The sequence below is a fragment of the Charadrius vociferus genome, unplaced genomic scaffold (genome assembly GCF_000708025.1).
Source record: "Charadrius vociferus isolate BGI_N301 unplaced genomic scaffold, ASM70802v2 scaffold46, whole genome shotgun sequence".
NCBI lineage: Eukaryota > Metazoa > Chordata > Aves > Charadriiformes > Charadriidae > Charadrius > Charadrius vociferus.
Window position 1 is genome coordinate 1,744,025 of NW_009648710.1, and position 23,088 is coordinate 1,767,112.

Genomic DNA, 23,088 nt, shown 5'->3' on the forward strand with positions numbered 1-23,088 from the left:
CTACAGACAGGACATCCCTAATCAGGGAATCAGACCCAGAAATGTACAGGCCAACCTGAGAAATTATTTCTTAAACATACTCCCATGAAAAATGGAAACATTAAAACCAACCAGTGAGGAACACTGGAATCCTAATTCTATCCGGAATTCAAATTCAAATTAAAGTATTAGTCATAATTTGAATTAAATGTGTGCTCTAGCTACTGAACAATTTCCAGTGACCCTGCAAAAAAACATTGGGAAACCAATGGCAAATACACTTGACAAAGATGAAAGGCTTGAACTTACACATAATGTGGAGAGATATTCAGAAGATGTAATTACATTCCCACTTAAATCAAACTGATTAATTTGCCGGAATGCTATAATATTAACATCATCAATGTCACTGTTCCCAACCTGAAACACAAAACACAGGGATGTTTTTACCAGCAGAGGAAGAGTTAACAGAGGACAGTTAGCACAACACGAATACTGCTCACAATTTTAAACAAGACATGAATTTTGTTCTATACTAGCAACATGGAAACTTGAAGGCTTTCCAATTGCAAGTACTTTTCGCCCAGAGCGCACAGCTTGCAATTACAGACTTGTACATTAACAGCACAAGGCTTATGGCATTAAGTTAAACTAAAAATGGAAGAAGTATCAATAGCATGCATTATTTTGGAAGAGGCTAAGTTACATACACAGGACTGCCTGATGTCTGAACACAGGTCTCGCTATTTTGCATCTGTGCCAAGAGATGCATATTACTATGCTGGGATGTTTATACAGTTGACTAATGAGGAGTATGTTCATATCATAATATAACCTACTTTAAAAATACATAACTTCACCTTCTTCAAAATTGTTTAAAATACAAACCATTTGTGTTTCTAAATCTGAACTCCGATCAGAGTAATGAAAGACATTTACTCAAATAATAACTACAGTAACAGACAGGTTACAGTTCCGCCAGGTGCTGTATCAACAGTCTGGTGCCACTGAGGCTGTAAATTTTTCCTGTAGGTGTCTTTCAAACGCCTCTCTCTCCTGGAGAAAATGGCAGGCTAGCCAGGATACTATTAGTACAAGCTACTGCATACAGCTGTCACTTGCAGTACGTAATCTTCATATGATTTTCTGGAATTTGGGTTGCCATTCTCTTCCCCTTCCCAACAAGTAAGCACTCTTAGCAAGAGGATGCCAAGGACTTGAAAGATTTCTGCCCTTCTGTTTTGCTGCAAAGCAGGGCACCCTGGTCAGGTGCATGTCTGAGCTCAAATAATGACCATCTCCCACTGAAAAGTTCTGGACAACTAACGAAGGCTAATTAACCTTTGCTACATGTCAAGAGATAAACACAAGGCAACTAATCTGAATCAGTAAAGATGGAGGAATATTTAACAAGATTTCATCAGTTTTCAATTCAAAGTTATTATTACATTTTATAAAGATTTACTAGTCTGAATGACAATTTCATCTACATTAAGACTGAGGATTTGGACCAAATAAAGCATAACAAAATCTATCTATCAATCAATAACTAAATAAGAAGATAGCATAATATGACAATTTATGACATCCTCAAGTCGCTTGTGCTTTGTTCCACACCATAAAGAAATGCTGAAAGGTATCCTATAGATTTATTCTCTTGTTTCTTGATGTAGTCTCTGTGACTGTGAAAGAATCCTGCTCACTTGTTTACTGTTTGGGCTTTATCTTATTTCAATTTTAAGCTATAGTGCTGACACACAATACGGGGCCCGTATTTAGGGAGCTAACTTGCTGAAAGCCACTTGTCTAAACAGAATGCATTCAATTACACTGCCGCTGATAGAACAGACATAATGCCTAGACAGATGCATTTTGTATTTAAGTGATACTACAAAAAAAGAAAAAATTACCTCAATTGCGCGATGCTGTGGCAAAGCTCTTTCAATGTGATCATTGCCTTCAGCTTTGAGTTGAACATGATACACGCAACCAGGCTAAAAGCAACATTCAATGATAAATCCCAACACTGAATAATATGTACTTTAATTTCAGAAGACAGTAAGAGATTCCATTTAAGATACACCACCCAAACAGATCTAACTCTATCCAGATAAAGTTTCCCTTATCCCAAATAGAAAATTTAACTCAATAACACCATTAGTGCTGTTCATTGCCAGCAAATACAAAAAGCCTATCACAGAACTTTCACTAGTTTATTACATTACAGTATTAAAAGAAATCATCTGCTAAGAAGTGTTTTAGCTAGAAAGAAAATACATTAAACAGGATTAAAACCTGATCAAATACTGCTTTCTACTTCAGCATAATTGCTTACTCCGTACATCATGGTCACAGAAATTCAGCTTCCAAGTTTCCTGCATTACAGCTTACAGCACATACGTGCTGCACAATCAACATCATACATACACCCAATATCCTGCTAAAAATACGCTGTCACTGTATTTTCACAAGAGAAACTAATGCTTGCCCAATTTTTTTTGCCTAAGAAAATTGCCCGCTGTAACACCTGAACACCTGTTACACACATTCAGTGCATCAACCAGGGGTTTACGTCATGTCATGGGAACTGATCAGGGTCTGTGGGAGGCCATCACAATATGCTGGCAGCAAGTCCCACAGACTTACACTAAAAGCTTTTTCCCCCTTTACTAGAACAAACGTTCACTACGTGACGGCGTAACACAGGGAGACTCAAGGGAATCTGATCTAGCAAATGTGATAGGAAAACAGAAATCGGTAGCTAATTAATAAAATATGTTTTATTGCTCCATTATCACACTAACATAAAAGCAAATGACAGGAGTTTTCTAATCCTTACCAGCAGGCCCCGTAGCCTGAATTTTCCCTCTTCATCAGTTATCGTGTCTTCTCCATAGATGCTACAATCCTTCTGCCCCACAGCTTCTACTGAGACTCCCTGCTCAGGCTCGCCATTTAAAGAAGAAACTGTCCCATAACAGCTATAAAGAGAAACAATTGCCACAGATGTGCAGGTGCTGGTTTAATGCACATTTTAAAGACATTTTATAGTTATAACTGATGGAAAAAGTACTTCATATATTTAGCATAGCATGAAGAAAAAAAAGGGGAATTTAAAATGTATATGTAAAACCGTTTAAAGCATTAGAATTAACTGCAGTTCAGAGCACAACTTTAGGAATCCAAGTTCCCTGACCTCCATGAACAGCAGCACTTACCCCCGAGGGCTAGGAAAGCATATTGAAATCAGATACCTGAAATGGCCTACTGTCCCTAGAATAGCCGTCTCCTGTCCCACTGGACACAGCACAAGCAACATCCAGTGCCACTGACACAGTGTTTTCACAGCAATATTTTTCCTTATAGTCCTGCCATCTGGGCTTAGCCACATGCATGAGAAAAGGCTAAAAAAAAGTACTTATACACAGCATAATAAAGTTAAATTGTGTCTTCAAAAGTACCCTACAAACCTTCAGAACATAGGTATACCAGGAAAAAACACACACTTTGCGTGTGTCCTGATACATTTTGCACAGCATTTCAGCTCTACTGACCTGTAAGCTGTTCTGTAACCAGTTATCCGAATTTTAAGATTCTGTCCTTCCTGCACTTCAATCATTTGTGATGATGGTTCAAAGCGAAACTCTTTCATCATGGGTTTAAAATAATACTGCCCTGGGCTCTGCAAAGAGGCAAAAAACAAACTGTTCACTGACAGTGACACAAAAATTCACCAACTCCAAACAATTATGTTTCTGCAAGAGCTCCCTGAAGAGCTAGAGTTCTCCATCCCAACTGTAGGTTAAACTGGGCAGAAAACGTCAGTGCTGAAAAACAGGGAGCACATAGGACAATAAACCAGTGGGACTCCAGCAGGTGATAAAGCCTGAAGCAGGAAAGGAAACTATGGCCCTAACACCTTACTGCAAGATGTCAAGGACAGGAAAGCGACCAAGAGAGAAAGATGTCTGCAAGGAAACTATTCAGGCATGTCTACACACATGTACAGATCAATAACCTAATTAGATTTCTTTCCTCTAAAGACTCTCAAATGATCATCAACAAATTGGCTTGTTTCATGTTTACAGACTGCAAATTAGTAACTGAAATCAATCATCATCTACTACCTGTTGGGGAGAAATCTCCTGCCAGTTTAGATTTTACATCTTTCACTTGCTAAGATTGTAAGTGCTGCCCAGTCTGAGGGACCTACATCTCTCACTGTGGGTTATGATTTCAAAGGAGACCATACATTCCCCTGCCACTGACAAGAGCCAATAGCATCCCTATCTGGGAGGGCAAAGTAACACAGCGTTGCACATGCAGCCACATTCAGAAGAACGAGTTTCAACTTACCAGATTGGAAAAAGTCAGCATGCCATTATCCTGTGTAAGGAGGTTGGACCGAAACACTCCTCCACTGAGAGATAAGAGAACTCCAGCAAGAGCTTGGTCATCCTCTGATTTGATCTATTTTTGAAAAAGCAATAGTTTTAAGTGTAAGGAGGGTTGCTTTACAAAGAAAGGTTCAATTCAGAAGCCTCTTCAAGAGTGCACAGATGTGCTGACTCTGAGCACTCAGCTGTAAGGAGAGGAAAATGAGCCACACCTGCAGTGTATCCCCTCCTGTGAGGCTGCAGGACTACAGAAGCTTGTGCTCTCAACATCTGGGCAGTCACAGCTGCACATAGCATGTGCCACCAGAACAGTCATTCTCTATCACTTCATAGGACATTGTGGGGGCCAGAGCAAAGTATCCCAAAGATAGAACAGGCACTAGCTGGACCAGAATGTACATGAAAAAATCACCTGGAGGGATAAAACTCATTAAGAGAAGGTGGCCCAACTCTAAAAAAAAGCAAGTAAAGCCAGTCTTTTGGACTGCAGGCTCTAACTTTCACTCTATAAACCTTGCAAAATATCTTCTACATGGCAAGTCATGGTCTACAACTAAGCTCATCCACTGAGATTTGTTTCCCCATGACAAAACTATCCCCAAATACCACACCCATTTGTGTTTGGCTGGGACACGTGGGTTAACTTTTTCACTTGCTTAGCTCTAACAGTACACACTGTTCATTCAGAACCCAAAGTGTTTAGAACATTACCTCAAACGTCACCCCAGCAAGAGCAAACGCTTTGAAGTCCCCAACTGTTCCTTCTACTGCAGTCAAAACAAACCCTTCTTTCTGAGCAGTTACTGTATATTCCAAGTCACTGTGGAGTGGTCCAACACTTCAAATAAAAGGAAAGAAGAACTCGTTTTAAAAAAAGCACTTGGATATCTCACACACACTGTCAAGTCACCATTGTACCTAAACGAAACAATCCAAAAGATCAAAACAAATTTGTCAATTACCTGTAAGCACCTTTGTCGTCAGTGAAAACTGTGATGAGTGGAGAAGTTGCTCCCTTTTCACCAATGACAATCTCAACACCTTCCAATTCAGGATGAATTCGCCCTTCCAGAAATAAGCCTGCTTTTCCATGAATCTCTATCAGCTTTCCAGGACAACTCTCTTGGTCATTGCAAAGGGGATTTAGGACAAACAAGAAAGTAAAAAATACACTCACCATTCTGTCTTAAAGCAAGACTTTAACTACTTCCAAACCGATCAGTTAATGTTCTTTTACCTTAGAGTAAGAGATCAACGCACACAATTCTATGGCCTCTCAACACATCTTAAAACATCTGAACATTCACTAAATCAACAACTAAGTTCCAAAGCTATAAGCACATTTCCAAAACAAACACTCTGGATTTGCTAAGTGCTTTGAGGATTCACTAAGTTACATACACTGCAGCCACATGGAGAAGATTCCAACAGTATTCCCTTCTAGCTGATATTACATTGAGCTTTGACAAAATTTTTCGAGATCAAATTCAGGTCAGCGTATGTAATTTTTGAAGATATACGTAAAATTTTATTCCGCCTCCCCTCCAATGTATCTTGGAACATGTACAATGAAGAGGCACATAAAAAGGGGCACCCAAAAATTTCAAGGGATTTCAAACGAAGTATGTTCACTTAGGAACCTGAGGGCAAGATGGACACTGACTTAAAAAGTAGCATCAACTGATTGATGATAACGCTGATCATTCTGAAGTTTACTTTTTTGTAAGTATTTTTATTATGGTAATTTACTACAACCAAAACTTAACATAAACTTGAATCTGGTAACAAACTCAGAATACAAACATTGCTTTTGCACAACTGTTTTTCTAGATAAGAGTAATATGAACAATTCTGAGAACCTGGTGTCATGACCAGAAATCTAGTCCTTCTTCTTGTGCCAGGTGGTCTTTCAGAACTTGGAAGGATATTTTGCTGATAAAAACTTTACTTGCACCCTCTACCAAATCCCCATGCTTCCAAATTCCAGAGTGAAATTGGCCCAAAGAAATAGCTGCAATCGAAACCTTCCTAACATTGCCTTTGAAGAGCTAGTCATACGTTCATCTGTAAGGATACATTTCTGCCTTAAAAATCTACCCCTTTCAAACTAGGTTTTTTTTATATTTACCTCCACTAACAACTGTTTCCACATAAGGCGGGTAGAAAAGCAGCTCTTTTGATGAGGGTGTCACAGTAATCTTCTCTCCAGACCTATAAAACACAAATAAGATACAATTAGAAGAAAATGGAATTAGCAGCTCTCATGAAGAACAGAGTACTGCATATTGACCCAAGAATCCATCTATCATGTGGTATTAGTTTCCATTTAGCTGACAGTCAACAAGAACAGGCACAAGTACCCATACAGCAGTTCTTTCCTATATGGAAAATGTCATCATTCTGTTTGGTGGAAACACCAGACAATAGTACAAAGAATACTCCTTGTCCATTGGAGCTTGGTATTACCTTGCCCAGTATGAAAATTCATATAAGAATGGTCCTTGGAGTTCCTCCACCATTTCTTGCACTGGTGGCTTTGTTCCTTCGTCCTCTTGACCCTTTTTTTCTCTCTCTTGTCGGCGGGCCTCAATTTCTGCCAGCTGCTGCTCCCTACGTAACTCCTGTACAGACTTCAGGGGCCCTAAAACTAAGGCAGGTTCACTGTCAATGGATGACCTGAAAACATGGAGGAGAAAACAAAATCATCTCCTTTCGTACGGAATGATAAGAGATTGTTACAGCTGTTAATTACTGCCTATATACCACAGCAGAGAGTCCCAGGATATTTTTTTTTATCCATTCCTTTTTAATTCTGCTATTTATTCCAAGTATAATTAAAACTTTTAACCTCAGTATCAGTCTGTTACTACTAGAAAGCCAACCTACCTAGCCTAGCAGAAAGGGACCTACTTGCAACTCTCACAAATTTTGCCCCATCATGCTATAACCATTTGAGAAGTTACGGCCCTGTAGTCTCCTCCTCCCGTCTGCCGTGCCTCAGCATCCCACTGCAGTACCAGACACCAGCTCTGCTGCAGGGGCAATAACCTCCCACAGAAGCACTGACAAGCCAGGAGGAGTGGTAAATTCTTAAGCCAAAGGATCAGCTTGCCAGAGTACCTTTAACAAAGGCCTAAACTAAAAGAGAAAGGCTAGAATTCCAAACCTGACAACAAGCTTAACAAAGAAATAAATAAAAAGACTGGTAAGCTCACTTATTTTTTCAGTACTAGGAACTTTCCCTCAGAACCTACCTCTCACGAGTAGAGTATACAAGCAGAAAATAACTTCTATCACAAATAAATACTTCCAATAGCTGGCAATTCCCAGGAAAACGTCCAAGTTCCAACCTATCTGCCCTACACATTTGAACTATCCAGCTGTCTTGTCACTGTCCACTGAACAGATTGTTAGATAAGTTTAACCAAGTCCTTTAAACCAGCTCAGAACAATGCATCTCGTTTCACCTTCCCTGATCTTACATACTCTCTTACGTAGCAATTTCTTCTAGTCTCCAACCATTCTTTGTATCTTATCTTCTGTCTTTTCTGTAACAGTCTGAAAAACTGATGCACAACGTTACAAAATTCTCTATCAGGAGTGAACTGAAATGATCACGATTACTTTTCCTACAACCACTTTAGATTATCAGGATAGTTCTTTCTCCCGCTTCAGTCTTCATCTATGCTCTATTTTGTCTTTTTTAAGAGAAACAGATACTATTGCTCTATCACGCTAACTTTTATCAAGGCTTTAAATTCCTTCTGTGCAGTCCAGAGACAATACAAAAATGTATCAAAAAACTTTTTTTGTCTTAAAACATATTAAAAATCTGTACAGATATGCACACAGTCTCGTGATACTAATAATAAATTACCACAGTCTCTTTTTTCAAACATTTCTTTTCATCATCAAAAATTGTTAAGAACCAGCCTAGAAGGTCGGTACAATATTCACCTCCTCACTAAGTTGTTTTAAAAGTCTTATTGGCTCTCTGCTATCTCAATGTTTCTTTTCCAGCTGCTGTAATTGTCCAGCAGTCGCAGTTACAGGCTCACTAAACTCAGGGAATTTGAGGCAATGCTGTGCAGGTAATTTGTTCTCTGAAGAGATGTTTTCTAGACTCAAAAAGTTTGAGAACCCATAGTCTAGAACAAGTGGACATCAGCAGAGCATTAATAAAGCACTCATCATTGTAAGACACTTCCAAGCAGATCTGGCAACTCATACAATTAAAGCTGTTCACAAATCAGTGCTCCCTAGTGAGCTGTCTGTTCAGCTAAACATAAATTGGCCCATTAGTGTGTAATCACTCTGCATGGTTTTCCTTTTATAATCGTCTTCACACCAGTAACAGTGCTCTAAAGCAGCAGATTCTCATTCTGAGGAAACAAAAAAGGGAAAAAATACATGCCAGCACTAAAGAGCTCAGACGTAAGCTAAAACAATACCCTCTGAATGCTGAAATTTCAGTTCATTAAAGTGTGCGAAAACTCAGAAAATCATTCCTTTTTACCATGACACACAAGTAGAAAGGGCCTACACTGAAATGAAGTGACAATGTTCAAAATGAGGGCTGGGAATTATTTATCCATCTACAAAGAACTCAAAGCATAGTCTAGAGCTGGATGCCATCCCCTTAGAAAGCAGCCACTGCAGTATTAAAACCAGAGTAAAACTTCATGACAGACAGATCTTTTTCTTCCCCTTTTTATAGCCCCAAGATTTCTTTGTTCTTACTTAATGGTAATAGTCACATCCATCAGTTTATCTGTTACAATCGTGCCGAGGACATGGTGTCGAACTGCAGTGAGTGTCAGTATACTAGGAGAGGACCTGTAAATCAAAGTAACAAAGAGATTAATTCAAGGTCTCCCTCCTAAAGAAAATAACCCAATCTTATTTAGCAGAGTTTGTGCTCCCTTCTTAACTTTGAAATGCTTTATAAAAGACAATATACAAATCACACAGCAAAGCTGTAGTGCTGAGATGACAGCATATTGGAAACGGAGCATTTTCCAGCTCTGAAGCCCAAACCACTGCATGACAGTGGCCAAATCAATTCCTTCCTTTGGGCCTCCTGCTTCCTCTCAAGCTAAAGCTGATTTGATTGATTTCATATGTGCAATCCCTTTATACACAGCAGAAGGACACTCAAAAGTTTGTCATATTAGACATAGTTCACCAAGATGCCCCAAGACATCTTTGGTGCTTTGCTGCCAAAAGAGGTTTTTCTGCTTGTATCCATTTATTCACTTTGTGCTGGTTCTCACGTTTAGCACATGTCTCTTTTAAGTACTTTTAATTCACTAACACAGCAGAAAAGAATCAGATTTGAATGCTGAATTTGTTTTCTGCCATGTTAATGAATGGCAGGGGGGCTGGAACTAGACAATCTTTAAGATCCCTTCCAACCTAAACCATTCTATGATTCTGTTATTCTCTGAATCAGAAGTAGCCTCAGAGCAGAAATCCTCTTTTTGGAAGCGAAGAGCCACTAAGCACATTGCTAAACCGTAACTTATAAATAACTAATAAAAAATGCTGACTTAGGAAGATCAGCACTGCTTACTTGTGATTAGGGTGAATATTTATCCAGCCTGCAAAAACTGGGGTGAGCAGAATCAAATCACCAGAGTCATGGCACTAGGGGCATACAACAGTGGTATATGCCTCCTAGTACACCTACTATCCTATCTTTTGCATTTCAACTCTCACAAGTGATCAACAGTTTCCACTGAAATATCTCTGCTTTCTTACAAAGCAAGCCCAATATTAAACAGACAGAAGGCTGACAAAAGCATCCATTTAAAGCAGCAAAAGCACCTTTAGAGCCTATCATTAATTGATTTTTTTTATTTTTTTTTAGGACCAGAAAGGGCAAGAGAACACGTGTTACACTTTGCTAAAGCCTCCCTCTATAGGTTAGAGTCAGCCGTGCAAAACATCCTGAATTGCTGTAAGGAAACAGCTGCAGCAGAACAAAGCTTTATGAAAGCATACCTATACATATAAGATCAAAAACAGATTTTGCTCTTACGTGTCATAAGTGTAATACTCATGTTCAAACTGGTGGCAGGAACGTGGGGTCACTTCATATACACCTGTAAACATTAAGTCAAAGAATGACCCACTGAAAAATTCAAGCTTACTGTGTTGACTGAATTCTCAAGATCACATGAGACCTGAGGTATTGAAACTATTACAAAATTTTACTATGTTTCTGCTGCCTTTCACATAGACACTTCTAAATTAATTCACCTCTCTTCAGTCACAGATGACTATTGGACGTTGCACAGCATTTCTAATGCACGCTGATATAAAACACAATTAGGCGTCACTACAGATAAACGTAATTACAAACACAACGAACCAAACAAGCTCAGAAGTAACCTACTATGGTAGGTACTCTTTGACTGATTATAGAACCACTCTATTATCATATTGTGAATGAGACCGTTGGCTCTAAGGATGAAATGTTCAAAGCTGAAAACCGAATCAAAACCAAACATATTTATTAACTGTTTTGCTAAGAGGCCATAACAGAGAACCAGCTCTAAGACATTAAAGGGAGAAAAAAAAACCCACCCTGATTTTAAAACATTCTTTTTTCCTGTTATAGATAAGCCTGTGGTACTTTTAGCAGTTATCCCACAAAAATCCTGTATTGAAATGAAACTTCAATTCGTCAGTGACATTCCAATGTGACTAACAAATAGAACCCATGTGAACAAAATTACTTTAACATGCTCTTCATTCATCAAAGATCAAAGCCCTTCACCTAGTCCAAAAAGAAAAGAAATTATTTTCCTTCTGGAATCTGTATTTAGATGAAGGGCTAAATAGTAGGAGAATTATAAAAATGCAGAACAGAGCATTTATATACAGATGTAAACAAAACAATGCCTCTCAGAAACCACAACAGATTTTTTTTTTTTTAAATTCCCAGCAGTATTAGTTGACCGGTTCTTTTTTGCTTTTTAAACTAACATTTTAGAGCTGTTACCTGGCTTTGAAAGACAGAATCTATTAACTCCTTTGGACAGGTTATAAACACCAACGTTCTCCGGTCCATTTCCATCCTGATAAAATTCCTGTGAAGCCACAACACAATTCACTATTAGTAACTACCAAACAATAAGATGAAAAAAGTATCTGCCTGAAGATGCATTAATGTTTCTCTTTTATAGCAGCTACCAACGCAAGACCATTTTACCAAACCTAAGAGACAAATCTCAAAAGCACTCCAAACATCAATGTTGCTGTGCTATATGACTCCATAGAGACATGAGAAAGCCTTGATTCCAGGCATTATCCAACCTACCTACACAAGTTCATTAAAAAAATCCAAGGATGTTTGTTACCTACGTACCAGTGTAATTGCATGAGAAAGAGAACACCTCAGCATATATCCAGTCTGCCTGAATTCTACTCCTGAAACATCTTCCTCCATGACTTCCAACTCCAAAGACTTATTCTTCCAGCACCAGTCTTCATGTACAATGCTTACTAGAATACACACCACACAAAGCATTTTAGTAATGTAAAACTGTGTGAAGAAGGACAGGTTTTGTGGTATAAAAAGCCTGTATCACTCTAACTTCCCTGGCAATAATCTTCAAAGCCAGATATACAACAATGACTGTAGTAACAGACCTGGCTGGCAGCACTGCAGCATCACCAGGAATCCAGCACAGCTTGTAACAGAAAAGCTATTATATAAAGTAATAATGAAGTCTGGTCACCCTGGAAAGTTCTGCAATGTGCACTACCATCGTGGTAAACCAAAGAAGGCTAAAGGACATCAGAACCTAACTCCAATTTCACCTGGTGGAAAGATGTTCTGACTCACGTATAAAAAGAGCATCTGTATATACTCCTTCTACACCTTTCCCTGGAAAACAATTTATTTTCATAGTAGGTCAAGACAGGCTGGTCAAAACATGTATTGCTCTTAGGAGAGATATTCTGGAAGCAGAAGAACTAGGGTGTGCCCCTGTTCTTAGGCTTGGGACAAGGCAGTTCATGACAAAGCCTCTTTTCCTCACACCAGCCATATAGACTTATGGGGAGCCGTTACCTGTAACCTGACAAAAGGGTTAAACATACAAGACTCAGAAAACTTGAAACACTGTTATAGTATTTTTCCAGATTCTCGCAAGTTTCACAACTAGTTCCACATTGGACATACTGTAAACGGCATCCATAATAACAGAAGTATACTGATTAAGTCAGAAATTTAGCTACTAAGGTAACACTTCAAGCAGTTCCCCATAATCCTACCTTTGTATTTGCCAGGTAGCACATTTTCAAATGTGAAGGCCACTGAGTCCGTGTTTCCAGAGAGCTGTAGGTTGCGTTTTTCACCCTGGCGGCTCACAGACTGTAATGTCACTGTCAGATCACCACAAGCATCTGTGCAGAAACAACAGCAGAAAATGAGATTGCATTCTGGCTTTCCAGCTTTGCCTCCAAAACCCCCACTACAAGCAAGCTTCATGTGTACTGGAAGAAGTACTTATGATTACTCTCTTCCAGTAGAGAACATTTCCAATTAAAACTCTTACTCTTCTTTCTTACGCACATGTTTACTAGTGCTTTTTTGCATTCTTTAGGAAGTTCCAGACTGTTAGTCATATCCTTTTATCTAAAGGCAAGTTAACAACCAGAGGCCAACAAAATCCCTGGGTCCACCTTGCTCTGCAGAGACTACAGGGCCCAGAAAACACCTGAGAGAGGGAACACCAAGTGCAGAGAGGATTCAGAGGGGAAAAAGGAAGAGGTAGAAATGACAAAAGTCAGACTCCAATCACCAACTGCTGAAATCAGTGGGTAATCAAGGAAAAGAGCAGGAGACAGGACCTTAGACTAAAATAAAGACAAAAAGCTTATGAAATAGAACAGAGATTGCAAGCTTCTGTTAACAGCCTGAGCCTCTATCCTACAGGTTTTTACAGGCACTGTTTTTTGGGGGGGTTTTTTAACGTCTTTTTTGCCTCCAGTACTTCTCTGATTGATGAACAGTATCCCTAGTCTCAGCCAGAAGCACTTCCTTCCAGAACTTAACCTATCTTCTGAGGAAAGCAAACAGGACAGAATTCCTTCCTGAGGAAGGAATGCTTGCTTATTCCTAGCAAGTATTAAAAATAAGTACATAACTTTATTCCAAATTTTATTAAGGTACCTTATAGGCTCTAAGGTCTCCCAAAAAGCCGCTTTACCCACACGCTGGAAGTTCATTTACTTATCTGCCCATGGGGCTAACCACAGCAAGTGTCTTGATCTAAACAGTGATCGTTCACACATGCAGTGCTAAAGTTCTCTGTTCCCATTTCTACTTCACTTTCAAAATTTACTTACCTAAACAAGAAATCTTCCCTGAGATGGATGCCAAAAACTGAGAGAAGGTCACATCCATTACTGGTCTGTCTGTAACAGTAACAGGGAACATTCTGGGTTTCAAAGCCAATCCTGCTCTGGTCTCAGCCTCTGGAATAATTACCTGTAGAGTATACGACATCAAGACATCACCAGCTTTTAGATACCAGTCCAAGTACACCCACTCTGCTGAGTTCAATACACTTATCAGAAATTAGAAAATTGAAATTTACTGTAAATCCCAGGCAAAGCACCAGCTTCCCAAATATACTTTTCAAAATTATGTACCAAAAATCCTCCAAAGAACTGCAATAAAACAGAACTTAAAATTGTCCAAACAGCTCAGTTTCAAAAGCCTGAGCGAATTTCACTTCAGGATGCACTGCTGCTTCTACATTAGGCTATTTCATTATCTATGAGCACAGTTAGAGGCCTTCTAACCACGCACTTCCTTAGCTCCCAGCCTGCACTATCTCCCACAATGCAAAATTCACTGTGGTTGTGCCACAGGTTCTGCTGTGACCTATAATCTCAGGAACCGTTTAGGCACCTGAGAAAGGTACACATTACGTGTCTCACTCACAGGATAACATATATACAATAAGAATTGATCTAAGCGACATCACAACTAAGAGGAGAGAGAAATTAGAACTTTCAACCCCAATGGCCTGATCTCCTTTGAACAACTGTAAAGGACAAGGAGCATTATTAAGAAAACAAAAAGAAAATAACTGATATTGTTTAAAAAGTGCAAACAGGAGAAAAGGACCAGGAAAATCTAAATTCAACTTCTCAAATTTTAGAAATTACATGTTTAAAATCTTCTAAAATCTCATGGCAATCCTACAATGAAGAAACAGAAGCTCATTCTCACCTGAACATTGTATGTACCCGATTTTGCCTTAAAACAAAATGCTCCGTGAGGGTCAGTTTCTGTTGTAACCAGTGATGCTTTGTCCTTGTCTTGAGGCATCATGGTTACCTTGTATTTACTAATCTGTTTGACTGTGTCAGGGAAACGAGTTACTGAGATTCGGCCACATACACTGAATCTGTTAAGTAAAAGCCAGCCGTCAGAATAAATATCTCGATTTGACAAAACTCATTTAAAAATACTTGGTTTAAAACTTCCTTAAGAAGTAAACCTCACTATGTTGAGGTAGTAACACATGAAGGAGATACCATAAGCAAACACAGTGGGGCTAGTGCAAACTCATGTACGATTAATGGGATCTTTTCTTTTACAATCAAGTCACCATGAAGTTATGTTACGTTTTTATTTGCAAGCTACTTGCTTCACTCTTCCCCGACACCAACCCAATCACTTCAAGCCTTTTTTAATTTTTTTTCTTTTGGGTAGGCAGGCAATTGACTCAGAACTGCCATCCCTCAGGTTTTAAATGGTTTGAAATGCTTTGTGTCAAAGACCTCACATATGATAGGTAATTCACTGGAACACCACCCTGGTACACCTACATTTGTGAAAACACAAGACAAGATGACAAATTAGAAGCTGTTAAGTTTTACCTTTCACCTTCAACAGTACACCATATTCAGTCACTGAAAAAACCTGTAACCGATCATTTAAAAGCTTGCAGGGTTTTTTTCTAATTAGTTAATTCTGCATGAGCTACTTGACATTTGCCTCAGTAGATTCCTAGTTTTCACTTCTCCAGGAGGTTGCCACTATTTTCTCCTCCAGAAGCTCCTGGACAGAGAACCACACCCCTTTTGTCTTCCCCAGCTCACACTTACCTCCCACCACTGCCTTACACTGCCAAAAGCACCCTGTTACCACTACACAGGCTTATGCCTACAGAATCACAGAATGCTCAGGGTTGGAAGGAACCTCTGGAGATCATCTAGTCCAACCCCCCTGCCAGGGCAGGGTCACCTACAGCAGTTGCACAGGACAGCGTCCAGGCAGGTTTTGAATGTCTCCAGAGTGGGAGACTCCACAGCCTCTCTGGGCAGCCTGTGCCAGTGCTCTGCCACCCTCAAAGTAAAGAAGTTCCTCCTTGTGTTACAATGGAACTTCCTATATTCAAGTTTGTGCCTGTTACCTCTTGTCCCAGCAGTCAAAGAATCCCAAACACGAAAAAGACAAAATACATGCAAGACAACTATGACCTTGAGAGTGGTGGGTAATAAAATGTAGATGTTTGGTACAACACTGGACTAGACAGTTATGCAACTCCACTCTTGCACAGAAGGAGGGTATCTGAAGTGCAGCATCAGCAGCAGAAAGCCTCTCTCTCCTTTCTTGGTTCACATACAGTGCTACAATTGCTCAATATACCCATGTCCTTGCACCTTCATTTGCAAGGGAGAGGTTATTAAGAGGGTGCTCTGAGCCTTAACTAGTATTGAGCAAAATACTGTTGACAAAGTACTACCTTGCACTGACGCTGTCCTATTTACCTCGAATTTCTCGAGCAGTATTTAGTTCCTGACAACAATATGCAAGTCTGGGCACGACATGGGAAAGGACCACCCACTTTCAAGACCTGGTTCACATATCAAATTACTTTTTTACCACGACACCAGTACTTACCCTGTTGCAATGATGTTTGCTAGCTGAGGTGTATTTGGTGCGATCTTCACTGTAATAGTATCAAAGAAGAGATGCTCTTTCCTGGCATGAATTGTGTATGTACCTGTTGTTATATTCTCAAGGCGGAAAGAGCCATCAGCTTTTGTTTTTACTGTAACAAATAAAGAGATGAGTTCAAAAACAGAGCATGTCTTGACTGCCTATCCTTATGTGTTAAAAGATAATTTACTTTGCACGACAAAGAAACAGCATTATGCTTTCTTACTAAACCAACCTTCATTTCCGTATTTCAAAGCACACCTTGGCATATGGTGGAAAGAAAATAGAAGAAATTTTCTACAGCAAAACAAATGAACACCTAATAATCTCATCTAGGCCAGAAAATGCAAAATTAATCAACCGCAGGAAAACCAGTTTAATATTTCAAGTAAACTGCAATAGAAGTAGTGTATTATCCTGAAGTCTTAATTCCATCTCATACACTAGTCCTGTACTTAAGCTTAACACAGGTGTCACTGTAGCAACAAACACCAAGACCACCGCATACCTTTAATCTGATTGTTCAGAGTCACAGTGGCATCAGCAACTCCTTCTCCTTCAGGACCATTCAACACCCTGCCTGTGACAGAGAAACCCATCACATGGAAAACGGGCTGAAATAGGAAAGAAGTGAACATTAACCTTTACTCAGTAAAACCAAACACACACCTACAGCAATCAACACCAACTGTTTTCCCCACATACACATATACAGAAATTTATTTCCAGCTTTAGGAAAAAAATATTACCAGAATAATCACAATGAAATTACGTATCAATCTCCAAGCATACTGCTCCCCTAAGTACAGGAACAGATTCTCAATCCATCCGCATCTGTACAGTTCAGAAGGCCCAAGTCACAGATTATAATAGCATTACAGAAGGCACTCTGCAAACCAGACAAACTTACAGGCTCTTCTCAGGAGATCTGACAAACTGAATGAGTAAATTTAAGCAACCTGAAGTATTACTGCCTGTTTGCAACATGCCCAGGAAAGTGAATGCAGTAGACAGCTTTTCCCTATTTTGTTTCTTCCTAGTAAAAGGGACTGAAACGTAAAAATACAGCACAATGCCAGACACTGTATTCTATCTGCTATACAAGAGGGTATGGATAACAAATGTCTTCAAATTTCTTACAAAGAAGTTTTTCCATAATACACCTGCTTTCTGCTAAAATCAGTTATAGCTTTACAGGACTGAATGGCACAAAAAGATTGTTTCCTCTGAATGCCTTACCTCAATTTGTAAACTGTCATGCTCTACAAGGAAGTCCAATCTAGATGGAGCAACATCAAAGGTAATTCTCTCTCCCCTGTAGAATGGTATCTGAAAGAAGACACATCGTTTTGACTCCTAAGAAGCTATGACAACAGAATTGTTTACCATTTTCCATGTCCTTATCACCATCAGACACCACTATGAAGGGTCAAATGGGCTACAAACTTTCTGGAAAAAGTAATTCAGAGGGGTGGAGATAAGTATAAAGGCAGTATTTCAAGACTGTTTGATGGAAACCATATGAAATTATCCGAAGAGACAGAAAAGTAACCCTCTACTCAGAACACAGCAATGGTAGTTTGATGTGCAAGTGCTTACAGATAGATAGGAGACTATAGGTTCACCAGAATGGTTAAAGGAATGAGAGAAGTTTGAATGCCACTTCTAGATCATGCAATCTACAAATGCAGAACAATCATTCTAGGCAGTGCACAGACAACCATGCTCTACCCAGACATAATAAAGAGAGTGGGCAAAAAAGAAAGCAGAGAACTTAAAGCACATGAGGTCGCTGTAGTCAACTGAAACTTTCAGTCTCCCAGCAGCCTCTAGCTGTGGTTCTGTGACCGGCCAGTGCTTTCAGGTAATTCAGAGCCTGATTTGCAAATAAATCCTTCCTCAGAAACCACACCACAGAGCCCCTATCACTGTCATATACTTTAGGTTGGAGGTTCCTATTCCAACTATTTCATCCAATGCAAAATATTCCAACTACTTCTGTTTTAACAGCTGCAAAGTTATGCATGATCTATTTTAGAAAATGAAAGTTAACACCCAACGGATAAACAAGCAATGAACCTTCTAGGTACTTACCACAGTGTATTTCCCACTTGGCAGAGAAAGAAAGCTGAAAGATCCATCTTCTTTTGATACAACACTGCATAAATAGGATAGAGACTCATCCCTTGACTGGAATCCATCCACAGGAGAAATATTGCAGCCCACAACATCCTGCAGCAATAAATGCAACACAGCTTTTTTTCCCATGGGAGAACAGAGAAAATAATTTCAGGGAGGGTGTGGGAAGGTTCAAAATACTATACTGTGAATGAAGGAAGGGAAGTACAAAACCATTTTAGAGGCAAAGTTTGACAGCATGGCTTACAACTGATGGATAGGTAAAAGAAGAAAAAACAACAAATCATCAACTTTATGGTAACGAGGACAGAAAATTGGAAAATTCAGCGTCCTCCAGTACCCAAGAAATGTACTGCCTGTCTTAATATTAACTGACTTCAGTTCTGTGGACAAGGTTAACATTACAGAACAGAGCTCTACTCTACATAACAAATCACAGTACATGACCAAATGTTTCATACCTATTTCATAACACACTTTTAAGGTGGCAATAGAAGCTGTTGAACTTTGCCTTCACATCAAGAGGGCAAAGAGCAATTAAGACCTCATGCTGAAGACAAATTACAGCTACTGTACAGCGAGTTTCAGGATTTGCCTGGCAAAATCTTGTGTCTTGTGCCAGAAGCTGGTCTTTCACTGTGGAGGAGTGTCATCCTTATGAGGGAACCCATTTACTAACCAATGTTTAACATGCAAAAAGGTTTAACTGGAAAAATATTGCCTTAAAATTGTAGCCCTTAACCCTACTGACCTACAGGGAATACACAGATCAATACCATGCTATGAACTATATTATATTTTGCACTTGTTGCTTGCTTCAGTTCAAGCCCTAGTTTTCTATGTGCGTGAACAGCTGATTGTTAAGGAACCTGGTTGGTTGAAAACAATAACGAAGAGTTCAAAAGAGTTGAAATTAAAAGAATTTTCCAATTTCTGGTGTTCAAAATATATGTAGACCTTAAGCCTCAATTTTGCCAAGATTTAAACAGATAGCTATTGCGTTACAGATCCGAGTAATTCCACGGAGGTCATGTGAAAACTCAGCATGTACACAAATGTTGTACTGCAAGGGCCTTGCTGGAAAGAAAAAAAAAAAAAAAAATATATACAGCTTGAGGGGTTGTACAGTTTATGTTTTCTATAAGCCAAGCTCAATGAATGACAGAGATGAGTAACAGGGAAATACAAATCTAGAAGCTATTTAGCTGCTTCTTATTTATGTCCATACTCATATTGAAATGGTATTAATACACTATTACCTCTTTACTGACTGAAGAAGAAAAAAGGAGAAACATGACCCCTTTCATTGGTTCTCCATCACTCCTTACTGACCCAGAAACATTGTAGCCGGCAACAATCAGAGGGCTAGCAGCATAAGCATTAGAACTTGTCACCCGTACCACTGTCTTTGACTGAAATACAGAAACACATACATTTTCTTCAAAAGTAGGCATTAGATCTCATTTACAGCACCTAAATAACAATCAGAAGCCATATATTCAACAACAGAAACAGAAGCCAGAGCAGCAGTATTCAAAGAGGGTCCACCATCTACTCAAAACACAAAGACTCTTTGCAAAACAGCATCTTCCCCGTTTCATTGATTTAGGAATTCGTCAGGATCTCAGAGCTCCTCAGAAAGGAAGCAACCCAAGGGGGAAGGATTACAGCGTCTGCTATAATATTGAAGCTCCTGCAAAATATATGACCAAAAGTAAGAGCTCATTCGCCAGTCATTCCCTGGCTGGCTCCACTAGCTCCAAACTGGGCCTGCACGAGGCAGTTTCTTGACTACCTAAATTAAATTTATGAAAATTCCACTAACCCTGTCCACTCACAAAAACCCTTCCTCACACTAGTTGATGAAGACAAGGTCTAGCAGATCCACCCCCGCTAAACAGGTAAAACAGAACTTTTATAGGCTCTAACCTCTTTCAACATCCAGGTAGGATGAGATGCAAAGATTTCATATTCGCCAGGAAGCACTTTAAAGAAAGCAAACCTGGAAGGCAAGAAAGGGGTTACGTCTCTTCAGAAATAGTCATAATTTTTTTTTTTTTTTTTTACAGAAAAATTATTCAGACTCTATACACGTTACAAAAAATATTTCAGAACTAAGATAATCCCAGTCGATATGGCAGAACTGAAAGAATGTTGTGTAAATGAACAGTATACACCACCCACACTCACTTTCCTCCAGGTTGTGTAATAGTTGCTTGTATGTTTATGTCACTGCCAGCATTTCTCAGCACAACCTGGACTCCAGCAGGACCTAATGTCTGACCTTTGCTGAGAACCTGACAAAATGAAGAGAAACCAGAGTATAAACGGATAAAAATAACTTGCAGAGCTGAAGTAGAATGTTTTTATGAAGGCAGAATTAGCATAAGATGGAATAAATAAAGATAAAGGAGTCTAACCTTTCCATTCACAGAAAACCCTGTGAACACAAAGTTAATATCACCTCCCTTTGTGCAAATGTCGTTAATGCCATCCACATGGATGTCTACACTGGTTGGTTCTGGAGGGGAAGAACAATGAAACAGCATGGTAGTTAGTGAGAAAGCAATCAAGAAACAGCTCTACTTTAGCTTTACAAAACTCTCACAGAAATGCATTAACTCAAGCACAAAAGTGTTGCTCTGGAAGTCTTGCCTCAGCAAAGTTAAAGCCCCCACAAATCCTGATGTTGAAAACCCTCTTTCCCCCACCCATTGCAGCCATTTCTGTCAAAACCCCACATTCCTTCAAATCAGTTCATGCGTTACTTCATCAGTGTCTACCGTATAGCTTTATTTTCCCCTGGCACAGTAAATATGTTTTAGCTATCAGAACTATACAGCAGGGCTTATCTCTCTTGAAAAGCACTTGATTTTTCCTGCCAACTGCAAGTTAGATATAGTTAAGTCCCACATTGCAGACACTGGCCTGTTGTAAGAAGACATACGAGCACTTACCGAAACTCCACCCTAGGGGAGGCTCAATTTTAAGAATGAAATCCCCCTAAAAATAAAAAAGCAATAACTGTCTTCACTGATCTAAATTCAATTTAGCTAAAGGGTGAAAGAAAAAAGTCAGAACACAAGCATCATGCCGCAGAGAGTAACACAAGATTCAGGTGGCCCATTGTCCTTTCCTCCTACCTACGATACTCTGTTGAAAGCAGCAGCAATATCTGCCCAGACAGGCTGGGATGCTGGGCTCACATCCAGCCAGCTAGGAGTAAAAATTAAGAGACATCACGTTTATACCACTTCCAGACCAAACCTGGCTCATGTTCAAGCAGCTTAGTGTTAGAAAGTGTTCAAATCTCTCTACCTGCCCCAACAGATGCGCTCTAAATCAGCCTTTAGTATTTCCACCAGGAGGTCCTACTCAACCATTCTCCCCAAACACAGGATAACAAAATTTCAATCCTATTAAAAGCTCAGCACCAAAAAGGGTATTAATCTACAGAGAAATCCTCTTTAAATCAGTGGGCACCACATATGTTCTGCCACATATGTTCTGAAGTTCATCCATGGAAAGGCTCAAATACCTAAAAATGAAATCACCGAGATTAGAAAGCATCTTACATTCTTAGATTGGGAAGGGAAGGATTTGGGAAAGATGACCTTTAAAGGTCCCTTCCAACCCAAACCATTCCATGATTCTATGTCTCATGCCTAAGTTCACTAGCTCTTTAAAAGAACAAAATACTTAGAACATCTGAGAGCAGCTTGTATTTAATTTGAATGTAAACATCTTTCCAGTCTAAATAGACATCAAACCTCTGACACATTCTGAGCTTCCTCTATCATTACTTTCTTAAGACATTTTTAATATCTGCAGTTTGTCAATCATTTTCAATTCAGTCATATCAAAACACATTCTCATGTGTTTTATGATTTATTTTCATTTCTATCGATAGATAACTGAAAGCTTTATCTGTACTCTGTAGGAACCGCTACTTTTTGTGCAGCACCTGCACAGCTGCTTGCACGTGGTTGTTGGCAGGAACTCAGGTCCCAGTGCCACAGTCATTCAGATGAACAGCACAAACACAGCACCACAGCTAAAGTTACGTGGCTTTTCTCATGGTAATACTTAGCACTGAGAAATAAAAGTTAATACCAAAATGAACAGCTGAACGTTGGGTCGAAACCAAACTATATGTCCCGAGTCAAATGTTTCATGGGCAGGTGTTGTGCTGATGTTTAGTGTGCTGGCAGACCTGAACGTGGGGGCAGCTCCTGCCTCCAGCACGGAGGCGATGGCACTGGGATTTCAGTTTCTTACCTTATCGTAGAGGGGAATCATGAAATACCCATTGTTTGGAGCACAATCTGTCTGGTATTTCAGAGTACCATGTTTTGTATATAACTTAATCTAAAAGAAACAAACAAAAGAACACAAAAAGATATTTTTTAAAAAGTGAGCAAAGCTGGAACCGGGCATTCTCTAACCGAGTGCTTTTACACAGCAGCACCGGGGTGTCCCCAGAGGGCAACGGGAGAAGGTTCACGGCAAGGCGGCCGCGATCTGCCAGGCAGAGCCGCGCCGCTCCGTCCCGGGCTCGCTCAATGAGCCCCACTGCTACCGACTCCCGGCCGCGACCACAGC

The 23,088-nt window shown here is 39.6% G+C and overlaps 1 protein-coding gene across 1 annotated transcript in view; it reads right to left on the reverse strand.

Moving 5' to 3' along the window:
• LOC104287836 (nodal modulator 1) overlaps positions 1–23,088 on the reverse strand; it is a 30,947-nt gene that overhangs the window by 4,432 nt on the left and 3,427 nt on the right. Inside the window, exons 2-27 of the mRNA XM_009886570.1 lie at positions 22,765–22,854; positions 21,444–21,489; positions 20,907–21,007; positions 20,677–20,783; positions 20,416–20,488; positions 19,746–19,898; positions 18,442–18,579; positions 17,587–17,676; positions 16,856–16,961; positions 16,309–16,459; positions 14,629–14,806; positions 13,737–13,878; positions 12,660–12,791; positions 11,749–11,885; positions 11,383–11,470; positions 10,417–10,480; positions 9,117–9,212; positions 6,843–7,052; positions 6,505–6,587; positions 5,339–5,498; positions 5,088–5,214; positions 4,336–4,449; positions 3,534–3,661; positions 2,819–2,960; positions 1,890–1,973; positions 289–399 (exon numbers count right to left, since the gene is read on the reverse strand). Coding sequence (XP_009884872.1) covers positions 289–399; positions 1,890–1,973; positions 2,819–2,960; positions 3,534–3,661; positions 4,336–4,449; positions 5,088–5,214; positions 5,339–5,498; positions 6,505–6,587; positions 6,843–7,052; positions 9,117–9,212; positions 10,417–10,480; positions 11,383–11,470; positions 11,749–11,885; positions 12,660–12,791; positions 13,737–13,878; positions 14,629–14,806; positions 16,309–16,459; positions 16,856–16,961; positions 17,587–17,676; positions 18,442–18,579; positions 19,746–19,898; positions 20,416–20,488; positions 20,677–20,783; positions 20,907–21,007; positions 21,444–21,489; positions 22,765–22,854 — 3,051 coding nt within the window. The remainder of the gene's footprint in view (positions 1–288; positions 400–1,889; positions 1,974–2,818; positions 2,961–3,533; positions 3,662–4,335; positions 4,450–5,087; positions 5,215–5,338; positions 5,499–6,504; positions 6,588–6,842; positions 7,053–9,116; positions 9,213–10,416; positions 10,481–11,382; positions 11,471–11,748; positions 11,886–12,659; positions 12,792–13,736; positions 13,879–14,628; positions 14,807–16,308; positions 16,460–16,855; positions 16,962–17,586; positions 17,677–18,441; positions 18,580–19,745; positions 19,899–20,415; positions 20,489–20,676; positions 20,784–20,906; positions 21,008–21,443; positions 21,490–22,764; positions 22,855–23,088) is intronic.